Source organism: Schistocerca cancellata, chromosome 3, assembly GCF_023864275.1.
Source record: "Schistocerca cancellata isolate TAMUIC-IGC-003103 chromosome 3, iqSchCanc2.1, whole genome shotgun sequence".
In the NCBI taxonomy this organism is placed as follows: Eukaryota; Metazoa; Arthropoda; class Insecta; order Orthoptera; family Acrididae; genus Schistocerca; species Schistocerca cancellata.
This window is the reverse complement of record NC_064628.1, coordinates 281,066,453-281,085,540: the sequence shown is the minus strand read 5'-3', so window position 1 is coordinate 281,085,540 and position 19,088 is coordinate 281,066,453. Positions and strand designations below refer to the sequence as shown.

Sequence of the window (19,088 nt, the reverse complement as noted above, 5' to 3'; positions counted from 1 at the left end):
GAATGTGAGGGGACATTAGTTCTTGGGATACAGCAATCCAAGAAGGAGCCAAAATGTCGTGGAAGGCGCAATAAAACTCCAGAAGGAAACCTTTTGTGCCTGGAAACTTGTTTACCACTCCCTTGCGAAGACCATCATCAAAGCTATCAGCTGTAACTGCAAGCCTAAGAACCTCCACAGCACCCCTGTCAACAACATAAAACAAAGACTGGCGGCCTTCATGCATTGCTGCAGCATTCTGGTTCTACTTCTGCACAGAAACGTTGATAGTGGGCCACAAAGGCGCTTGCAATACCTTTCTGCGGCATCAATCGACGACCATCTGGCACGTCAAGGGCATAAACTGATATTCTCTAACACCGTTGCTTCCCTCTGACAATGTGGTGCATTGGCATCTCGTATATATCATTGCTCCATCTAGGCAGTGACGTGTAAGTGAAATAATCTTCGCCATTACTCTCTGAACTTCAGCTTGCCGATCAAGAAATGCTGCTTGGCCAGAGAGCTCCCAGAACAAAGTTAAATAAAATTAAAACGTATTTCGGTGCCAATACTTCTTGTCGCGACCATATTGTATCAATGTGGGGTGCAAATCAGGCTTAGCACGTTCAAGCCATCACTGTTCGCAATGAAGTGAATGTCTGAAGGCGTCTTCCACAGGTGATCCACGTCCTCTTTATTAACTGCCTGTACTCCAGATCCAAGAGATGTGCGACACTCAACTTCCACATGCCTCGAGCAGCCACACTCTTTTCCATCAGAGAGAGACAGTCCATATGCAGGCAATGTTGTCAGAGAAGGCGTTAGGCCATAACTTAGCAGCCGTAAGACTGCGAGAATCGTAGATACGATCAAGACGACTCGCAGAATGGCATGTAACATATTTATATCCACCTCGATCACCATACACACAGTCCCCGTATCATGGAGATTTAAATCCTACATCAGCAGTTGTAGTTTCTGGAATGGGGTATAATGAGGAAATTGATCCTTTTGGGATGTCACACAGTCGAAGTCTCCACCAAGTGTAAAATAGCATAGCGGCCTAAAAACAATGGTGGACCTCTTCCGAATAACACCGCCACCACTCCCGTCGCTTTTCCGAATCAGAGGGACCATAAACTCTGATGATTCAGACACCATGTAAGATCGCTGTGAGACCTCTGACCAATGGCAGATAAAACAGATCTTCAACTACAATCCCTTCCTGTAGGTGTGTGCCATCACACTACTCCCTTCAGCATACAGTGTAGCATAAACATTGTATCCATAAAAAAGCCGGAAAGTTGTCGAGACGAACTTCTTTCATGAGGGCAAAATCGATTTCTGACACCCACACCCTCAGAGCAAGTGAAGTTTTACCTGCATCCTAATTGTGTTGATAGTTATAGAGCTAATCTTATAAGCCTGCCATGTACTGTGGTCATGGGGATTCTCATTGAAGCAAGAGGACCAGCTGTGTCCTTAAGAGCCCCTTCAACAGATAGTGCGATTTCATCCAAATCCCCAATCGATTAACAGTAATGGGTAGCCGCAGCAACAACAGCAGTTACTTCAACAGTTGTTGGTCCGCCTTAAAGAGCATCGGATCATCCAGTAGTGCTTGGGCTCAGATCAGCATAGCCTCTGTAGCATCTGAGGGTGACGATAAGGATTGCTTTCCGTCAACAGGATGCACAGCACCAGATGCGTGTGATGATTGTTCTGTATCGAATGAGAGACAGACGTGATGTTCTGCCATCGAATCATCCAACAGGAGGAGGTCTTGGCAGTGACGGTCATTATCGTGCAAGATTGTGGCAGGCAGGTGTCTGACAGTCAGCTGGCGCTCCTTACATCTCTTTGGCAGCTGCTGCTTGTGCATGTCTGTTTCGGTATCCAAAGACGCCTGTTGGTCCTGATGGCCAGGCACAAAGCTGGCAGTAGGCACTACCATGAAGTCGACTTCAATCTCCCCCACCAGAACCATCTCACCACCTGGCAGTACAGCCACAGCAGGAGAGGGCACATGCCTAGACAACGTTCCCTCGTCACCTCTGAAATGTACAAAGGTTCAGAAGTGGGAGGCAGCGCAGGCAGTAGGCTGGAGTCATTCTGGAGAACCTCGACATACATCAGCGGAAATATCATCGGTGTATTCAAAACCAGCGCATCCCCAGGTGGTAATTGCGTGTAATCCACCCATGCATGCACTCTGAGTGAACATGTCTTTCTCGGCCATAATCTGGGACGTCCTTGGGTGGCCACCATACATTACAATGGCGTGGCACCCAACAATATATATGTGATGGCACATGTTTTGTCAGTTCGATATAGAGCTGTCACGTTCCACTGATGACTGGGTGCCGGCCGAAGTGGCCGTGCGGTTCTAGGCGCTGCAGTCTGGAACCGCGAGACCGCTACGGTCGCGGGTTCGAATCCTGCCTCGGGCATGGATGTGTGTGATGTCCTTAGGTTAGATAGGTTTAACTAGTTCTAGGGGACTAATGACCTCAGAAGTTGAGTACTATAGTGCTCAGAGCCATTTGAACCATTTTTGATGACTGGGTATGTAGTAAAGTGATACCACTTTTCAGTCATATGGCTTATCATTTTCGCATACGGGTTGGATGCAGAAATTACCATCTCCAAAGGTACACTGAACAGGAGTTAAAAAACTAGCGCAATCCACAATCCCAGCACCCATTGTCCACAGACACATCACCAATATTGCCATCTGAATGACGGAACTTGAGACCACTCGTAGTGTCATTTACAGTACGGTCACATACTGCGTCAATAATTAGCTTCACATATGAAGGGCTTATTTCAATAGTGGTACAAGTGCACTTTTCAAAAAAATTGAGCGATCCTCACGTACGTACTCACACATGTCGTTTTTAATTTAATTCTATTGTGGGACAACTCCAGCTTCGTCCTGCTGCCAGCAGAGAGCACCTCAATGCCGACGCATTAGAGAAAGCAAGCAGGAATTTATTTCAGCAGTGGTACAAGTCCGTGTGCTTTTGTGCAGTTCAGCGTGTTGCTATTTGTTACGAAGATGATGGATTCAGGAGCATTATCAAGTGACTGTGATACAATTGATGATCCAGATTTTCAAACGATTGCAGGTAAAAAGAATTTACTTACTTTTATCACAACATTATAGACATTTTGTTCCAGAAAAGGAATATGCGATAATGAAGGCCATATTGACAACAACAATGGAAAATGAGGGTGTCCATCTTAATGTATTTCACATATACATATGTTTTCAGTCATCATGTGCTGTATAAATCAAAACTTGTGCTACTTTCTATCTAATCACCAGTACCGATGACGATGAAACTTCAAATGAAAGTGCAAAAAATGACGAAACAGGAGACTCTATGCCTGTGCGAACGGTACAGCCGCAAATATGCAGACAAAAAGGTAGCGTACTCGAGGCAAGAAGGGTGCAAGGAAAACGGACATATATGAAAAGCATATTCGAAAGAAAAAAGGAACACTGGGAAATTATACGTCACAGAAACTGGTAAAATAATTCCTCCAAAAACATTTCGCAATGTGGGCTGCAGGTGTGCACGTAAATATTTCAATACAATTTCAGAGGATAAGGAAAACGTTATTTGACAATTTCTGGGCTATGGGTGATATTAATCGGCAAAATAGTTATCCGAATGGTTTATGTACGTATGATTCAGTTAACCGCCGAAAGCCAAGAGATGGCTCTGGTTCTCAGAAAAACTGTATTTATGAATATCGATTACATGTGAACGGAAACTGTGCAATAGTATGCAAGAAGTTTTTCTTGAATACTTTTGACACTTCTAATGGACGACTCTCTAGGCTTTTAACAAAAAGCAAGGAAGAAAGTACACGTCACCTTGATGGAAGGAGCAAACATCAGAACAAATTCTCTGTACCGGAAGGTCTGATCAGTGATGTAAAGCAACACATCAAAAGCTTTCAAGTTTCCGAGAACCATTATGCAAGGAAGGATAATCCCCACAAAAGGCTTTTAAATCCTGAGCTGTGTGTGGCCAAAATGTATGATTTGTACAAAGCTACATGCATATCTCAGAATAAAGAAATTGTGGGGGAGCACATCTATCGTTATTTCGACCACCAAGTAAAGACAGTTGCTCTTTTTGTGACAAATTGACCTTTGAAATGAACGCTGCTACGAATGCAGAATAAAAAAGGAAGCTTCAAAATGAAAAGGAGTTTCACCTTAGCAGGGCTGAAGCTGCAAGAACAGCAGTGGCTATAGACACAGCATGTAGTGAAGAGGCAGATTCCCAGGTGTTCATGTTTACCTGTGATCTGCAAAAAGCGCTTGCATTTCCTAAACTGACAACATCGATATCGTACTACAAAAGAAACATGTACGTGTATAATTTTGGTTGCCACAATTTAACTGACAGTAAACCCATTTGTATTTTTGGGATGAAACATCTGGATCAAGGGATTCACAGAAATTGGTACCTATTTATGGAAACACATTGAAAAGTGTGTCACTACTGAAAAACAGGTGGTTGCGTACAGTGACATGTGTGGTGGGCAAAACAGGAACATAAAAATTGCCCTAACACTAATGAAAGTGACACATTAACAGTTTTATACACAATGTTCAGTTTGTTTTGTTTCGATAGTGGTACATCTCCATTACCTCCACTTTTCTGCCTATAATACTACTGAAATTAATGATCCAAACAAATAAAGGTTCATATCTTGAACAAGCCATATACTTGAATATTTGTGGTATCTCAATTGCAGATTTTTCAGTGCTCATTTAACTTTAGGACTCTGTATCTCAGAATGAACAAAAATGGACTTGTACCACTACTGAAATAAGCCCTTCGTATACCACGCTGCTCACCACGGATAGGTGTATGCCGAAAGGATCGTTATAGTCAATCAACTCAGAGAAATTGTTCGAAAGTACCTCCAGCCGTGCATATTCACTTGAAAATATGACCTTTAATCTCGATTTACGATAAGAATAGGACACTCTTCTTCGAAAGAACTCCATGCAAAGAAGCAAACAGATACTTCCATGCTGCTACACTGCCGTAGGCAAACTAACCATGAATCGAACCCGGATTTCCCGCTTACCGCAGGTGGTCGCCTTAACAGCTTCAGCTATCCATCCACAGCTCCTGGACCAATCCAGACTTCCATGTCACACTTTCTACATCCCTACACCATAATATCCTAAATTCATCATGCAATGCTCGTAGCTAATTCTGTAGTCCCGTCAGTGAGAATGAGACTACGAGAAATGGATATCCATGATAATACTACCTTTTGCCCGCTTGTGCGGGAATGCAGAGTAAAATTGTGAGCATGAAGTGATGAATGAAGGGGACTATGATACAGTGATGTAGACAGTATAAAATATAAAAGTTTGAGCCAGTCTGCGAGGCGTGGATGGTAGCCAAAGTGGTTAAGGTGACATCTCGTGATAAGAGGGACGTCCATGGTCGAGTCCCACTCTGGAACAAAATTTTCACATGTCACTAAAGTAGTATATCTATTTCTAAAACAGATGATGCCAAAATACTGGCAGTCAGCAAATTCACTTCGATTTTTATTTTTACTGTATCTTAATAGCAGCCACATTTATTACGTATAGAGTACATCGGGGGGAGATGCCTATAGGGGTGAGATGCATAAAGCTGGCGTTTCCGCCGGCGGCACTCAACAGGTCGCGACACTAACCTGCACGGCAATCGCTAGCTGTAGTATGGCGCGAAGGCAGCTTCGTGTATCGCTGTGGTAATTGTTTCTACGCTTTGGAAGCAACAGATACAAGGTAAGAGCTAAAACTGACGCCTTCTTAATAGTGCACAGCTATTTTCAAGAGGGTACGAGCGTCTGAATAACATAGTAGAGACAAATGCTGCACATGTTGAGCATAGAAGATACTTTGTAGTTTAAGTTGCCATCCGCCGTTGTCACACAACGGTCGTGTTGTACCAGTTATGGTAAGTGGCATCTCACCCCGATCCTCGGGAGAGACGCCACTGTTTTCCGGGGGTAACATGCCGAATCGTATCCCCCAGGTACACAGACTTTCTTTTCGTAGGAAATGCCTCGAACGTATGTTAGAACATCAAACAGGGGTCAGTGGTCTGAAGAATCCCTACAGATGGCTATAGAATGAATTGTTTTGAGCGTCCCAAGTATATAGGATTCCATATAGAACTCTGAAACGACGTCTGTTGAAGAAAGATGAAAGGTAGCATGCCATGGTCCCACAAAGTAAGCAATATTCTATTAATTATAATGTTTTCTTTGATTATGGAGCAAAATGATGATAATTTCTAACTGAAATATTATTTCACCTAAAAATTAATGACTGAATTGCACTTTTTTAATTCCTCAAACATTTCTCAGTGATGAATAACTATCACATTATAATTATAGGCAGCCTTGGTGAAGAGAATGAGAAACAGTTTGCGGAAAGAAAAGGAATTCCTCATAGATTTTCTAAAGAAAATCAAATGGCAGGTTGGGACTGGTTACAGTCCTTTCTGAAACGTAACCCACAACTAGCTGTGAAGAAGCTACAAGGTCTCTCTATTGTTAGGGCTATGGGAATGAACAGAGAAGCTATTGCAGCATATTTTTCTTTAGTTCTGGAAGTCTTAACAGCAAATTATTTACTGGATAAGCCTGGCCGCCTGTACAACATGGACGAAATTGGGTTTCAGATGAATCCTAGGCCAGCCCCGTGATAACAGAAAAAGGTTCTCCTTCTTTGTATCATGTAACTTCCCAAGAGAAAGGGGAAACCATAACGGTAATCACAAGCTGCAATGCTGAAGGCAACTTCATTCCTCCAGTGTTCATTTGAAAAGGTAAAAGAAAGAAGTCTGAATGGGAGGATGGACTTCCGAATGGTTCGATTGTATTTATGAATGAGACATCAGGGTATGTCAACTCTGATATATTCATGAGTTGGATGGAAGACCACTTTATTCCCAGAAAACAACAAGGAGAAGTAGTTCTGCTTCCTGGTGGGCACACCTCACATTCTACTGATCCAGATATGCTTGATCTTGCAACAGACAATAATGTGATCATGATTCGTTTACCTCCGCATTCAACACACTAGCTTCAGACTCTTAACAGGTGTGTTTTCAAATCACTGAAACAAGTTTTTTTACAGGACAATGCGAAACTGCACATTGTGTCATCCTGGACGTAAAGTCTCAAGAGCACAGTTCCCAGTCTTCCTCAGCGAAGCCTGGAAGAAAGCTGCAGTTCCATCCAATTCTCAATCTGGATTTGAAGCTTGTGGATTTTACCCATACAACCCGGAAATAATTCCAGAGGAGGCATTTCAAATTTCTGATCTGGTTGTTACTGGTGTGGCAGATAAGAATGAAAGATATAACACCGACTGTAGAGGATGTGCTCAGGTTGTTCTCCCACAGAAAGGCAATAGAAGACTTGAGGCACAGGTCGATGAAGAGTCGATGCCGAGAACATCGTTCGAAGAAATTACTCCTATGCATATCTTGGATCCATTACCATCGAAGACAGAAAGAAAACCGCTGAAGTTCTCACAGAAAGTAGTCGAAAAGAAGCAGCAAGAGCTAGGTCACAGCGAATTAAAAGCAAAAAATCAACTCCAGGTCGGTCTAAGTTTAGCAAACCAAGTAACTCAGCAAATGACAGTGATTATTGTGTTGAGCGAGCCAAGAATTACTATGATAAAAATTGACCACAGGTGGATTGGATTCAGTGTGTCATTTGCAATAAATGGTTGCATGAAACCTGTACAGAGGAAGAAAACATGCGCAATAACTGTGCAAATGAAGTCTGATTTCATTTGGATGCTTTCTTGTTATTTGCTTATTCTTAAATGTATTTATATATTTGTTTTTTATTCTATTCCTTTCAAGCCCAATAAATTTTCTTCCTGAATTACGTACGTAGCTATGTTGCATCATAAATGCACAAAACTAGTGCTGAAATCTCCTTACAATATAACTGTCATCTCACCCCGATGCCTGGGGTGAGATGCCTAAACGACACTGTTCATAAAAACAATTAAATACGCATATAATTACTAATGGTTTCGTAACGCCAACTGGCCTTTACATAGAAAAATCTCATCAGTGAACAATATTTCAGTGCTGATCCTAAATCTCCAATTCTAACTCGCCTTGTGATCCTCTAAACCATAAGGATGGCAACTTCCCCCGATCTACTCTAATGGAACTGTGGCTATATTGCAATTTCGTTCTTGTAATAAGACTGTGTTACCTAGGAAAAGATACTTATGTCCTCACAACTCCCAGCCATAAAATTTCACATCTTCAAGGCTTCCGTAAACCTATCGGAAGAAGAGAACAGGGAGACAACGCAATGAGTGTAATATACACAAATTTGTTGTCATAATTGAGCACGGCTAACTTAAATCTGGCAGGCGTGACGTAAACTTGTATTCCACTCTCTCGAATACAAATCCAATACCTTAACCAATAGGCCATCTCACTCTGTGTTTTCCAAGCAGGAAGTCGACAGTGGCTTGCCAAAATCCGAGAATCTATTTGAGAACTATTTAACATCACTCCACAAAATACTGTAGATGATTGAAATAGCAAACTGTAGGAAACACGGTAAAGCATTTGGCCAACTCGAACGAGGTTGCGTAAAAGTTAGCACACTCGACTCGCATTCAGGACGATGGCTGTAGAAATTGCGTTTGACCATAAAGATTTAGGTTTTTGTGGCTTCCCTAACTCGTTCCAGGCAACGGCTGGGATGTTTTCTTTGAAGAAGCGCGGACGATTTACTTCCACATTCTTAAAACAACCGAGCTTTTGCTTCGTCTCTAATGACTTCGAAGTCCTTCCTTTTTCATACAAGCGCGCCTAAAGGATCAACTGACGACACATCTGACTCTGCCACTTTACCGATGCTGTCTTGCATATGCCATCATTTCACAGTACAGCGCCCACAGCTTGCATGTAAAGAAGTCTTTGTTGCTTTAACTGTTTTACGTATACTGTACTTACAGGCTCTTCCAAAATATCTCAGTGACGCTTACGTTAATAGTAAAAATTTTCGCAAGGACAATCAAATGTTCTAGTGTGGTGAGTCTTCGCCGATGGAGTTTTTGTATTAAGTATGAATTTTGTATTTGATACACGGGATCTCATTGTGTTGTGTAAAAGGGATAGTAAATTTTACATTTAAAAATAATACGCTACATAACTGACGTCGTTAGTTGTAACTTACTTATTATATACACGTCAACAAGAGTGTTGCATCACCCCGCGATGTCGCGAAGGTGTGTCGTTATTGTGATTGTTCATCTACTGATCGGTAGATCACCCTTGACGTTGGTTGTAAACACACGTACTGTTACTATATGAGCTGTCTACGGGTAGAACGTGGCAGTCGAATGGACTGCAGGATTTCAGTTGAAAGTACAAAACAGTAGGGACGTATTACAGACGTCTGTGGAACAGTAGAGTGGACATAAATCATGCCATGAAGGACAACTGCGACCAATGATTGGATCGACATCATCTCGTTACGCGCAGGAGGCTTGTAACTACAAAAGCTGCTCGATATGTGCACCAGAGTTAAAGTCATGTGGCCAGGGCATGCAATCGGTTCTAAGTGACAGTTTGTACTGAGGGCTACAACGCACAGGCCGTCCACGTTCGACAGGTGCACAGTAGGATCGATATCTACGACTTGGGATTCGAAGGAACCGTGGGATGAGCACTCCAGAACTGAATTCGGCGTTCGAAGAGGCTCCAGGATGTTATGTATCGCGTCACACTGTTACGAGACAACTGCATGATGCAAATCTCCATTCCTGACGAGCGTGACGAGTCACACATCGTACGCAACAACACCAGGGACACCGTTACAGATGGGCATGAAATCCTGCTGAATGGACGCCCCAGGATTGTCATCGGGTGTTGTTTATGGATGAAACTCGGGCATGTTTGTGCTCTGATAATCGCAGACAACATTGTTTCGAGACAGCCCACTAACATCGAATACGTCCAACACTGTGTCCCGGATGTTTAACAAGGTGTAGGTTAAGTGTTGTTCAGGGGTGGCTCTAACGCTGGGGCCACCACACAAATTTCGTGGTTCTCGAGGATAATCTCATTGCTCCGCGCTACAGGGACGAATTCTGGAACGAATAGTGGGGTCGTATCGCTAGCAGTTTGCTGACAATTTCATCCTGATGGACCACAACTCGCGTGCACATCGTGGTGTTCTAGTGAACACGTTCCTCCAGCATGGATCGCCAGAATGGAGTGGCCTGCCTACTCCCCAGACACTAACTTAGCACACATGTGTGGGATCGATAGGAAAGAAAGAAAAGAATATATTTTGGACATCACAAGGACTATGTATTCCTTCCGACTTACGGAAAATCGCCATTGAAGAGTGGGACAATTTTTATCAAGGCTGGCTTGATGATATCACCGATGGCATGCCACGACTGATTCAACCCTGCATCCGAGAATGGGGACGTTTCACCACATTGCTTAGGAGTGCTGTGAAAAAACCCCTCAGGAAACAGACGAGTTTATCGTTACACAAATATGTGGTGTTCTTTTTTTTTATTTGGTGATCTGGACACATTGGAAGTGAATATACAGGATGTTCAAAAAAGAGCCGAGTATTGAGAGGTGGTATGACTCACCGAAACAAGAAAAATAAGTCCAATAAACATGCGTCCAGAAACGTATACTTCCTGCATTATTAATGTGTTTGTAGGAGATGTTTTACGTGGCGTCATTCCTTGAAGTTCTCCATAACCAAAAGTTTAGGGGACTGAGGTCTTGGGAACGAGTAAACGCCAAGGTATGCCCCTCCCCCCCCCCTCCCCCCTCCCCCCCGACCAATATAGCGGTCCTGAAATGCCTGTTTAATGAAAAAGTCCAAATAATGCGCCCTAGTTAACCTTTGTGGTAGCACGTATGGCTCTATTAATCTACGACCCAATACGCCTGCCCATAAGTTGATTGATAATCGGTGTTGATGCTCTCATTCCTTAATTTCTTGGGGATTTACATCTGTCCGAATATGCTGGTTATGGAAATTCACAACACCATTTTTTGTGAACCCTGCCTCATCGGTAAATAATGTCTTGGATGTTAACAGTGGATCTGCGGCACACTTCTGCAACAGATATTGGCAGAACCGCCGTCTGCCATGATGATCCTGTGGCCTTAGGTGCTGAACGCGTTGTAGATGACATGGGTCCCCCAGGTAAAAGAGTGAGACATGCCTTCTGCTCCTGCTAATTGTCGCAGACTGGTCCAGGGGTTTCTTCCACCGGACGTAGCACACGCCCTTCCATGTAAGACGTGTGGACGTTGGGGGGCTTTCCACTGTCATTATTCCGAGGTGCAAGGGTAGCTGTGTCCCTCAGACACTGGAAAAGCCTGCTAATCAGAGAGCACTCTGCGCTGTGGATATATTTCAGCGTAGAGGTTACGGTCTCATAGGCTACGTCCAGTTGCTAAACCATAGCAGAATATCATCTCACCCGTTTCATTTGTCAGGTAGTAGGCTTCCATTGCCAACAAGTGGTGGAAGGGAGAAAGTGTAAATGTACCACAGAATTTGTACGTACACAGAGCGCAATGACAGTAAAAACATAAGTGAATCCGCGTTTGGAAGAAGATAAAATGCCATGATACGTACCCAGGATTGACACCTACTATACAATAAGGCACACAAACACGACAAAAATTAACGTAGCCTACAATACGACTCGAACCGCACAACTGACTGCTAACCATCTAATGGTAGGTAGAGTACTGTGAGTAAGACATCATAATAGCCTGCCGACACATTTGACGAGCCTCCAATGTAACGACTGTGCTAATATCCGCAACCAAGCGTTGCGCAGACCTCCTTATCAACTATAGAGTGACCATAGCCTACTGCGCATCTTCTCAACATCAAACCGGGCTAGTCAGGTGGTATTGGGACGTCGCTGTTTGTCTGCAATTTGTGGCAACAGCGAAACTTTAATATTACACATATTCATATGTTTTTACATACATTTGTACACGTTTTAGTAGTAATAATAGCGATAGTGCAGTATTGTTGTTGCTACGGATGTAAAGAGAAGTACGTGAAAGAAGAAACAGTTACGTACAGTTAGGTACGTACAACAGATCTCTAACAGTGAATATCAAATTGATGGGAGGCACTTTATGTGTTTAATACATCGAGACGCGATATTATAACGTCTTGTACTGTAGAACAAATTTCTACTTTTTTTTTTTTTGACCATGTGTTTACGAGAGAAATGCTAGATAAATTTGCAAGTGCATTTAAGCTGCCAGCCAGTGTTTACGCATTCGTGCTATGTTCATTTGCAGATAAAATTTATATAAGACAGTGTGATTAATTTGCTCCAATTTATTCAGGTCCTCAAACCCTTGTGTGCATCTAAGTACTTCTGCATGAGACAGTTTCCTACATTATATAATTTTTGTATTCTAGTTTCCCGAAATATGAACAGAGAGTCAAAATATGGCTCCACAAAACAAGAAGAAAGAATTTTGTCCCTACAAAATATTTAAAAGTGTACACTAAGCATTTCGCTGAAGGATGCTTTGATACGGAGAGGTTTGGAAATGCGTAGTTGAAGTCGGATGCTGTGCCAACAATTTTTGATTTCCCACACTACCACTCCTTTTCCCGCAGCCGAAAAAAGGTAAGCGAAGTGAAACTGAGCTATGATACTGGGGCGAAAAAGCACAGTACCCTTGCTCTTCACAGTTTTAAAACTATTTCAGTTGCAGGTATGAAATTGTTAAGATGTGTATAAAACGCATATACAAAGTTTCAAGATACTTCTGAACGTGATCTATCCGTTCTAACGAAGTAATAACACTCAAAATACGCCAAGCGCTGTACGGACTAACATGCGCCATCCCAAGACCACTTGACTTGAGCAGCAGGAGATGTTGCGGACAAATTTCTCGTTCTGCGCATCCGAATGCTCACTCCAGAGATATTTATACTCAGTGCTATAAACACACGTTTATCTCGGAAAGTATGTGTTTCCGGACAAAAAAAAAAAAAAGGTTCAAATGGCTCCGAGCACTATGGGACTTAACTTCTGAGGTCATCAGTCCCCTAGAACTTCGAACTACTTAAACCTAACTAACCTAAGGACATCACACATATCCATGCCCGAGGGAGGATTCGAACCTGCGACCGTAGTGGCCGCGCAGTTCCAGACTGCAGCGCCTAGAACCGCTCGGCCACGCCGGCACAGCATTTTCTGGCCCGATGTTAATGGGACTTATTTTTCTTGTTTCGGCAAGTATTCGACCATTTTTTCAGATCCAACTTTTGTTTTCTGTGAGATAAATTTAGAAATAAAAGGGTAATGCAAAACTTGTGTTGATGTGTGTTTATATAGCAATTCCAAATGAGTAAATAAACAAACCCATGAATGAAGGCCCTAAGAAGCCGTGGTGGGCTGCCGCAGGTCCGCTGGCGGGCGGCCAGCTGGTGCCGGCGGTGGGCTTCCCGTGGGTGATGCGCGTCGTGGGCGCCCTCAACCTGCTCTACTGCCCGCTGCTGCCCATCATCCTCACCTGGGCAGACGACGAGCCGGCGGAGGTACGCGCTCTCTCTCTCTCTCTCTCTCTCTCTCTCTCTCTCTCTCTCTTTCTTTCTCTGCTATCCGTGAGAAATATTATAAAAAAACCAGTAACTCGGGAAATCATTAAACAACTGATATGAGAGATATGTAAGCTGACCCACCAGGGTAGTCGAGAGCGCTAACGCGCTGCTTCCTGGACTCGGGTAGGTTCGCCGGCCCCGGATCGAATCCGCCCGGCAGATTACCGACGAAGGCCGATGTGCCGGCCAGCCTGGATGTGGTTTTTAGGCGGTTTCCACATCCCGCTAGGTGTATACCGGGAATGCCGGACATTTGCCACGCCGGACATTTGCCACACTTGCACCTTCGCCAGGTAGCGATCCCTCAGGTAAGGAACGCCCTTCCTCGTACTACTTCTGTCCGCTTTCAAACCGCCGTCTCCACATCTTACTCGATGCAACCACTACGTAAGGGACCTTATTCTTCGACATCTTGGCGAAATACAGAACTTCTTTTCCGAAATCGAAATATTTATATCTTTTGGGAAACTAAAGCAATTCCGACGATTTTGTCAGTATGTAATTCTGCCAAGTATAAATATAGATCCCTCTGTCTGTACGGTAGCTTCCTTTCACGCTTACTGATTGCGATAGAAACAGTCCATCGCCATGGGAGCAACAAGAAAGGACTGCTGTAAAGAGAATGCGAATGTACGCTAATCATTTCTTTTTAATCGCTGCATTTGTGCCTACTTTAATTACTACAACTGCATGCCCAAAAGACAATAAGGAAAGAAGAAATGGGTACGTGAATGTTTGAAAAGAAGAACGACATACTCCATATTAATTTACTCTCTGAAATCCGATATCCCTTCCGGCGAAACATTAGTTAATAAAGAGTAGCGGGACAATGTTCAAAATATGACTGAAAGTACGTTCATAAACAGAGATAAGAACATCTATGATTGGCATGTCATCTAAAGTCGACATACAATTTTAAAATGTTAGAAATAAGGAAATGAAGTAATACAGAATGCTATGCTTGTAACGTACGTTGTTGTTCTACATTGTTTAGCTCTGATATTAACAGGGTCACAGAGAAAGCATCCTAGGTTTTGGAGGGAAAAGCAGTAATTGTAATGATCTCCACTACAACAGAAACAAGAAGCACAACTTAAGGAAAAATAATGTAATGTGTGTTCCAGCTCACAAGCAACATTGAAGCAGGTAGTTCCTGTGGCTTAGTATGAACAGAGGTTATATTCGACAACCGGAATAAATTAACAACTTCCTCCTTTTACCGACCCCCGGTCTCAAATGAAACAGATGCTGAACATTTCAAAGAAAACTCGAGTCTCAGCGCAAATAGGTACCCTGCTCATACAATTATAGTTGACAGTGACTTCAGTCTACCTTCCGTATGTTGACAAAAATACATTTTCAGACCCTACTATAGATAGAAAACAACTTCCATAATTGTTCTAAATACTTTTTATAAAATTATTTTGAACAATTAGTTCATGAGGCCATTCAAATTGTAAATGGTTACGAAAACACACTTGACCTCTTAGCCACAAATAACCTGAGCATCACGACGGGTACAGGAATTAGTGAACACACAGCCGTAGAGAGGCTCAATTCCGTAACAAAGAAATTCACCAAAACTAAACGCGAAATATATATATTTATAAAAGCAACTAAAAATTCGGTTGACGTCTTTCTAAGAGACAGTCTCCAATCCTTCCAAACTATGTAAGTGAAGACCATATGTGGCTTAAGTCCAAATAGTATCAACAGCACTCGAGAGATTCATACCAAATAAATTAATATCAGACGGAACTGATCCCCCATGGTACACAAAACACGACAGAAAGCTGCTGCAGGATCACCGAAAAAGGCACGTACAATTTAGACGAGCGCAAAATCTCCAAGATTGGCGAAGTTTTACTGTGGCTCGAAATTTGGTGCGGATTTCAATGCGAGATGCACTTAATAGTTTCCACAACGAAACTCTCTCTAGAAATGTGGCGAAAAGTCCATAGAGATTCTGGTCCTATGTTAAGAAAACCAGCGGAAAGGCTCAGTAAGTACCTCTACTGCGGGTCGGGCGGCGAGTGAGGAGGAGGAGGAGGAGGAGGAGCAGGAGGAGGGGGAGACAAGGAACCCAACCCTTCAGAGCAGGTAAAATCGTGGCAAATGTCCGGCGTGGCAAGTGTCCGCACACTAATACCGGGCTGGTCCCCATGTTCCACCTCAGTTACACGGCTCACAGACATCTGAACACTTTCGCACTATTCCATGGATTACACTCGACGCAGACAGTTGGGGTACACTAATTCCGTCACAGGGGGTACGGGGTGGCGGCAGGAAGGGAATCCGGCCACCCCTTAAACCATTAACATGCCAAATCCGATTAACGATGGATGACACTGCGGAACAAGGCTCAAGCGATAGAGAATTAAAGATATGTAAGCTGTCAGAATAGTAATGTGTATAACAAACACATGTAGTCCAGCAAGGTCATGGATATGTAGCAGACAAGTACAGTAGGGGGGGGGGGGGGGCAGTAGACGATGCTACATGGGCCGGACGGGTGAGGATGCGTAAAGAATGCATAAGACAAATAGCATCAAACGTAGGCCACTGCAGAATTTATTCTGCAGCGGAATGTGAGCTGTTTTGAAACATTCAGGCAGATAAAAAACGGTATCCGAACCGGTTTGGAACCCAGAACAGTCCATTTGCAGAAGTGCTTCTATGAAGTTTGGAAAGTAGGATACAGGCACTGACACAAGGCTGTGAGATGGTGACGTGAGTCGTGCCTGGATAGCTCGGAGGTGGGATTATAGCCTGCGAAAGGCAAGGTTCAAAGGCCGATCCGCCACATAGTTTCAATCTACTAGCATGAATACTGAACATCCATTCATCACAGTTATCTGCAATATACAATAGGCGATCAATAAGTAATGCAACACATTTTATTCTGAAATCAGGTTGGTTTTATTCAAGATTCCAGTACACCATATTATTCCCCAATCTTCTGGCCACAAACCCCTATTTTTTAACAAAGCTCCATTCAAAATGGTTCAAATCGCTCTGAGCACTATGTGACTTAATTTCTGAGGTCAACAGTCCGCTAGAACTTAGAACTACTTAAACCTAACTAACCTAAGGACATCACACACATCCATGCCCGAGGCAGGATTCGAACCTGCGACCGTAGGGGTTCCAGACTGTAGCGCCCAGAACCGCTCGGCCACTCCGGCCGCCAAGCTCCATTCAATTCTACGGGTTTACACCACCTTCCTGGGAGACTCCAATGGTCGACGTAGGAGCCAACGTGTTGCTGCATCAGTAACCTCCCCGGCTTCCACGTACTGCTCGCACCGGAGTCATCCTTCACTGTGACAAACATATGCAAATGGTGAGATGTGAGATCCGGGCTGTGAACTGGGGGAGGAAGAACAGTTCAATGAACTTTTGTGAACTCCTCTCTGGTGCACAGACTTCTGTGAGATTTTGCGTTATGATGGAGAAGGAGAAGCTCGATTGCAATTTTGTGGTGACGAACAGTCTGAAGTCCAACACTGCAGGAGCCACAGATGTCTGCAGCTGGCCGCCATACGGGAAATCGGACAGGTTAGTGCGACCTTTTTGCGATGATGACAGTCGTCTCGTCCAACGAGTCACCGTGCTTTTCTTGATTGATAGGTCTGCGTAGACTTTTGTAAGCGCCTTTCAATAATGTGGGTTTGCACAGAGATAAAATGACAGCTCTCTGCTTGGAACGCACCATCGTTACAGCCGCCATTTTGAAAGGGTACGTATAGCGCCGGCCCTATCGGAACTTCATCAAACTATAGGCACCGGAAGGGAAATATTCCACGATGTTTCACAACGAATTGCACACTGTTTCTACAGAAACTCGCCGAGAAAAAAATTTAAGAGTATAGTCGTGCCCGTCTGACTCATATCTGATACTAAGACGTACATTACAGCGTCAGAATTTAATGCCCGTTATGTGGTGAACATGTCAAAAAGATTTGATTAATGTCGGATAGGTGCTTCATGGTGTAACAGCTTCCTCTCTGTCAGTGTGTTTATCCGCTCGTGCCTTCTTAGATATTTCAACGATATCTCTTTTACTGGTAATACTACGTTAAGCCATGCGTTACAAAGACTTCTGACACTGCAGAAATATCTGCTCGTTCCCACATCTTCCATAGAGTTTAGAAAGATCTATCATAAGCTTCTGCTGACTTGTAGCTGTGTCAGATGTTCTTGTAACACGCCGCAGGACAGTCATTCAGCAATTGACAGACATTCTATGTATTCCTGCCCCGTCTTTTCCATTTTTTTCAGTTCCATAACTCAATGAGTAAAAACGGAATCCTTAAAGTATCACTTTGTTTTCCGGCCGTCTGTCTGTTTGTCTATCCGACTGTTGAAAGCTCTTTGAGTGACGGGTAGACGTATCAATTTTAAATTTATGTCACACATTAAGGCCTACAAGCAATGTTGAAGTAAAAAATTGAAGCTTGTAAGTGAATGGAGTCAAAAGATATGGCCGTATATGTCACATATTTTGTACTCGCAAACTCAGTCGTCAAAACTATAGGGTACCTAGAAGCATGAAATTTGGCAAGAAGGAACTTTTCTCTCTAAAACCAAAGGAAATGCGGAAATTTGACAAGAAGAAAGGTTTCACCGTATAAGTAATGGAACAATCTGAAAATTGTTAATTTTTAATTATATCACAGGAAACAATTTTCTTTTGTCATTTGTTATCTAACTTCGAACTTGAAGTTAAAATATTCTCGGATGTCTTGGGTTCCCGGGGGCGATATCTTGCCAGTATCGGTGTCGATGATCTCGATAAGAGGAAAAAATCGTCGAACTCCTAGATTCCCGGAATGGATGAACTGCCCGTATACTTTGTACAGAACCCTCCAGCGTGAGAGTCCTACTCGCGCCTGGTCAATTTGTTCACTCTGTGTGTACACAGAACAGTTGTTAGCCCTCCGTAACTGGTTGGATCTGCAATGACACCATTTACTTGGCAGTTTCAGCTTTTTATTTTCATCTCATTTGTTCTGTCCGCAGGAGACCCCCTGCCTTCAGCAGGCAGCAGAGCACGCGGACTACAAGAGCCGCGGCGCGGCCGCCTTCTCGTACCACCGTTTCGAGGACAGCGACTAGTCAGGGCGGGGGCGGGCCGGCCAGTGGACGGCAGCGGGACTCACTCACCGACATGATTTATTGCATCGCGTATGAGTTCTCGTATCACTCAACCTTCATGTAATGAACTTCTTCTGACAAAGTATATACTGCTTAACACGAAACAACAGACACACGTTAGGCACGTAACCCTCTCATAACCTCATTTTTACACTTTTATTGTCTAGTGCAACAGAAAAGAATGAACTCAAACGTGATTACACAACACAGAGTACGTCAAAATTTCCAAACATTTGTCTCTTATTCTG

At 43.3% G+C, this 19,088-nt stretch overlaps 1 protein-coding gene across 1 annotated transcript in view; it reads left to right on the top strand.

The window, feature by feature from the left end:
- Positions 1-18,801, top strand: part of LOC126176262 (synaptic vesicular amine transporter-like) — a 122,819-nt gene extending 104,018 nt beyond the window's left edge. Inside the window, exons 10-11 of the mRNA XM_049923409.1 lie at positions 13,487-13,620; positions 18,706-18,801. Coding sequence (XP_049779366.1) covers positions 13,487-13,620; positions 18,706-18,801 — 230 coding nt within the window. The remainder of the gene's footprint in view (positions 1-13,486; positions 13,621-18,705) is intronic.
- Positions 18,802-19,088: the final 287 nt, after the last annotated feature.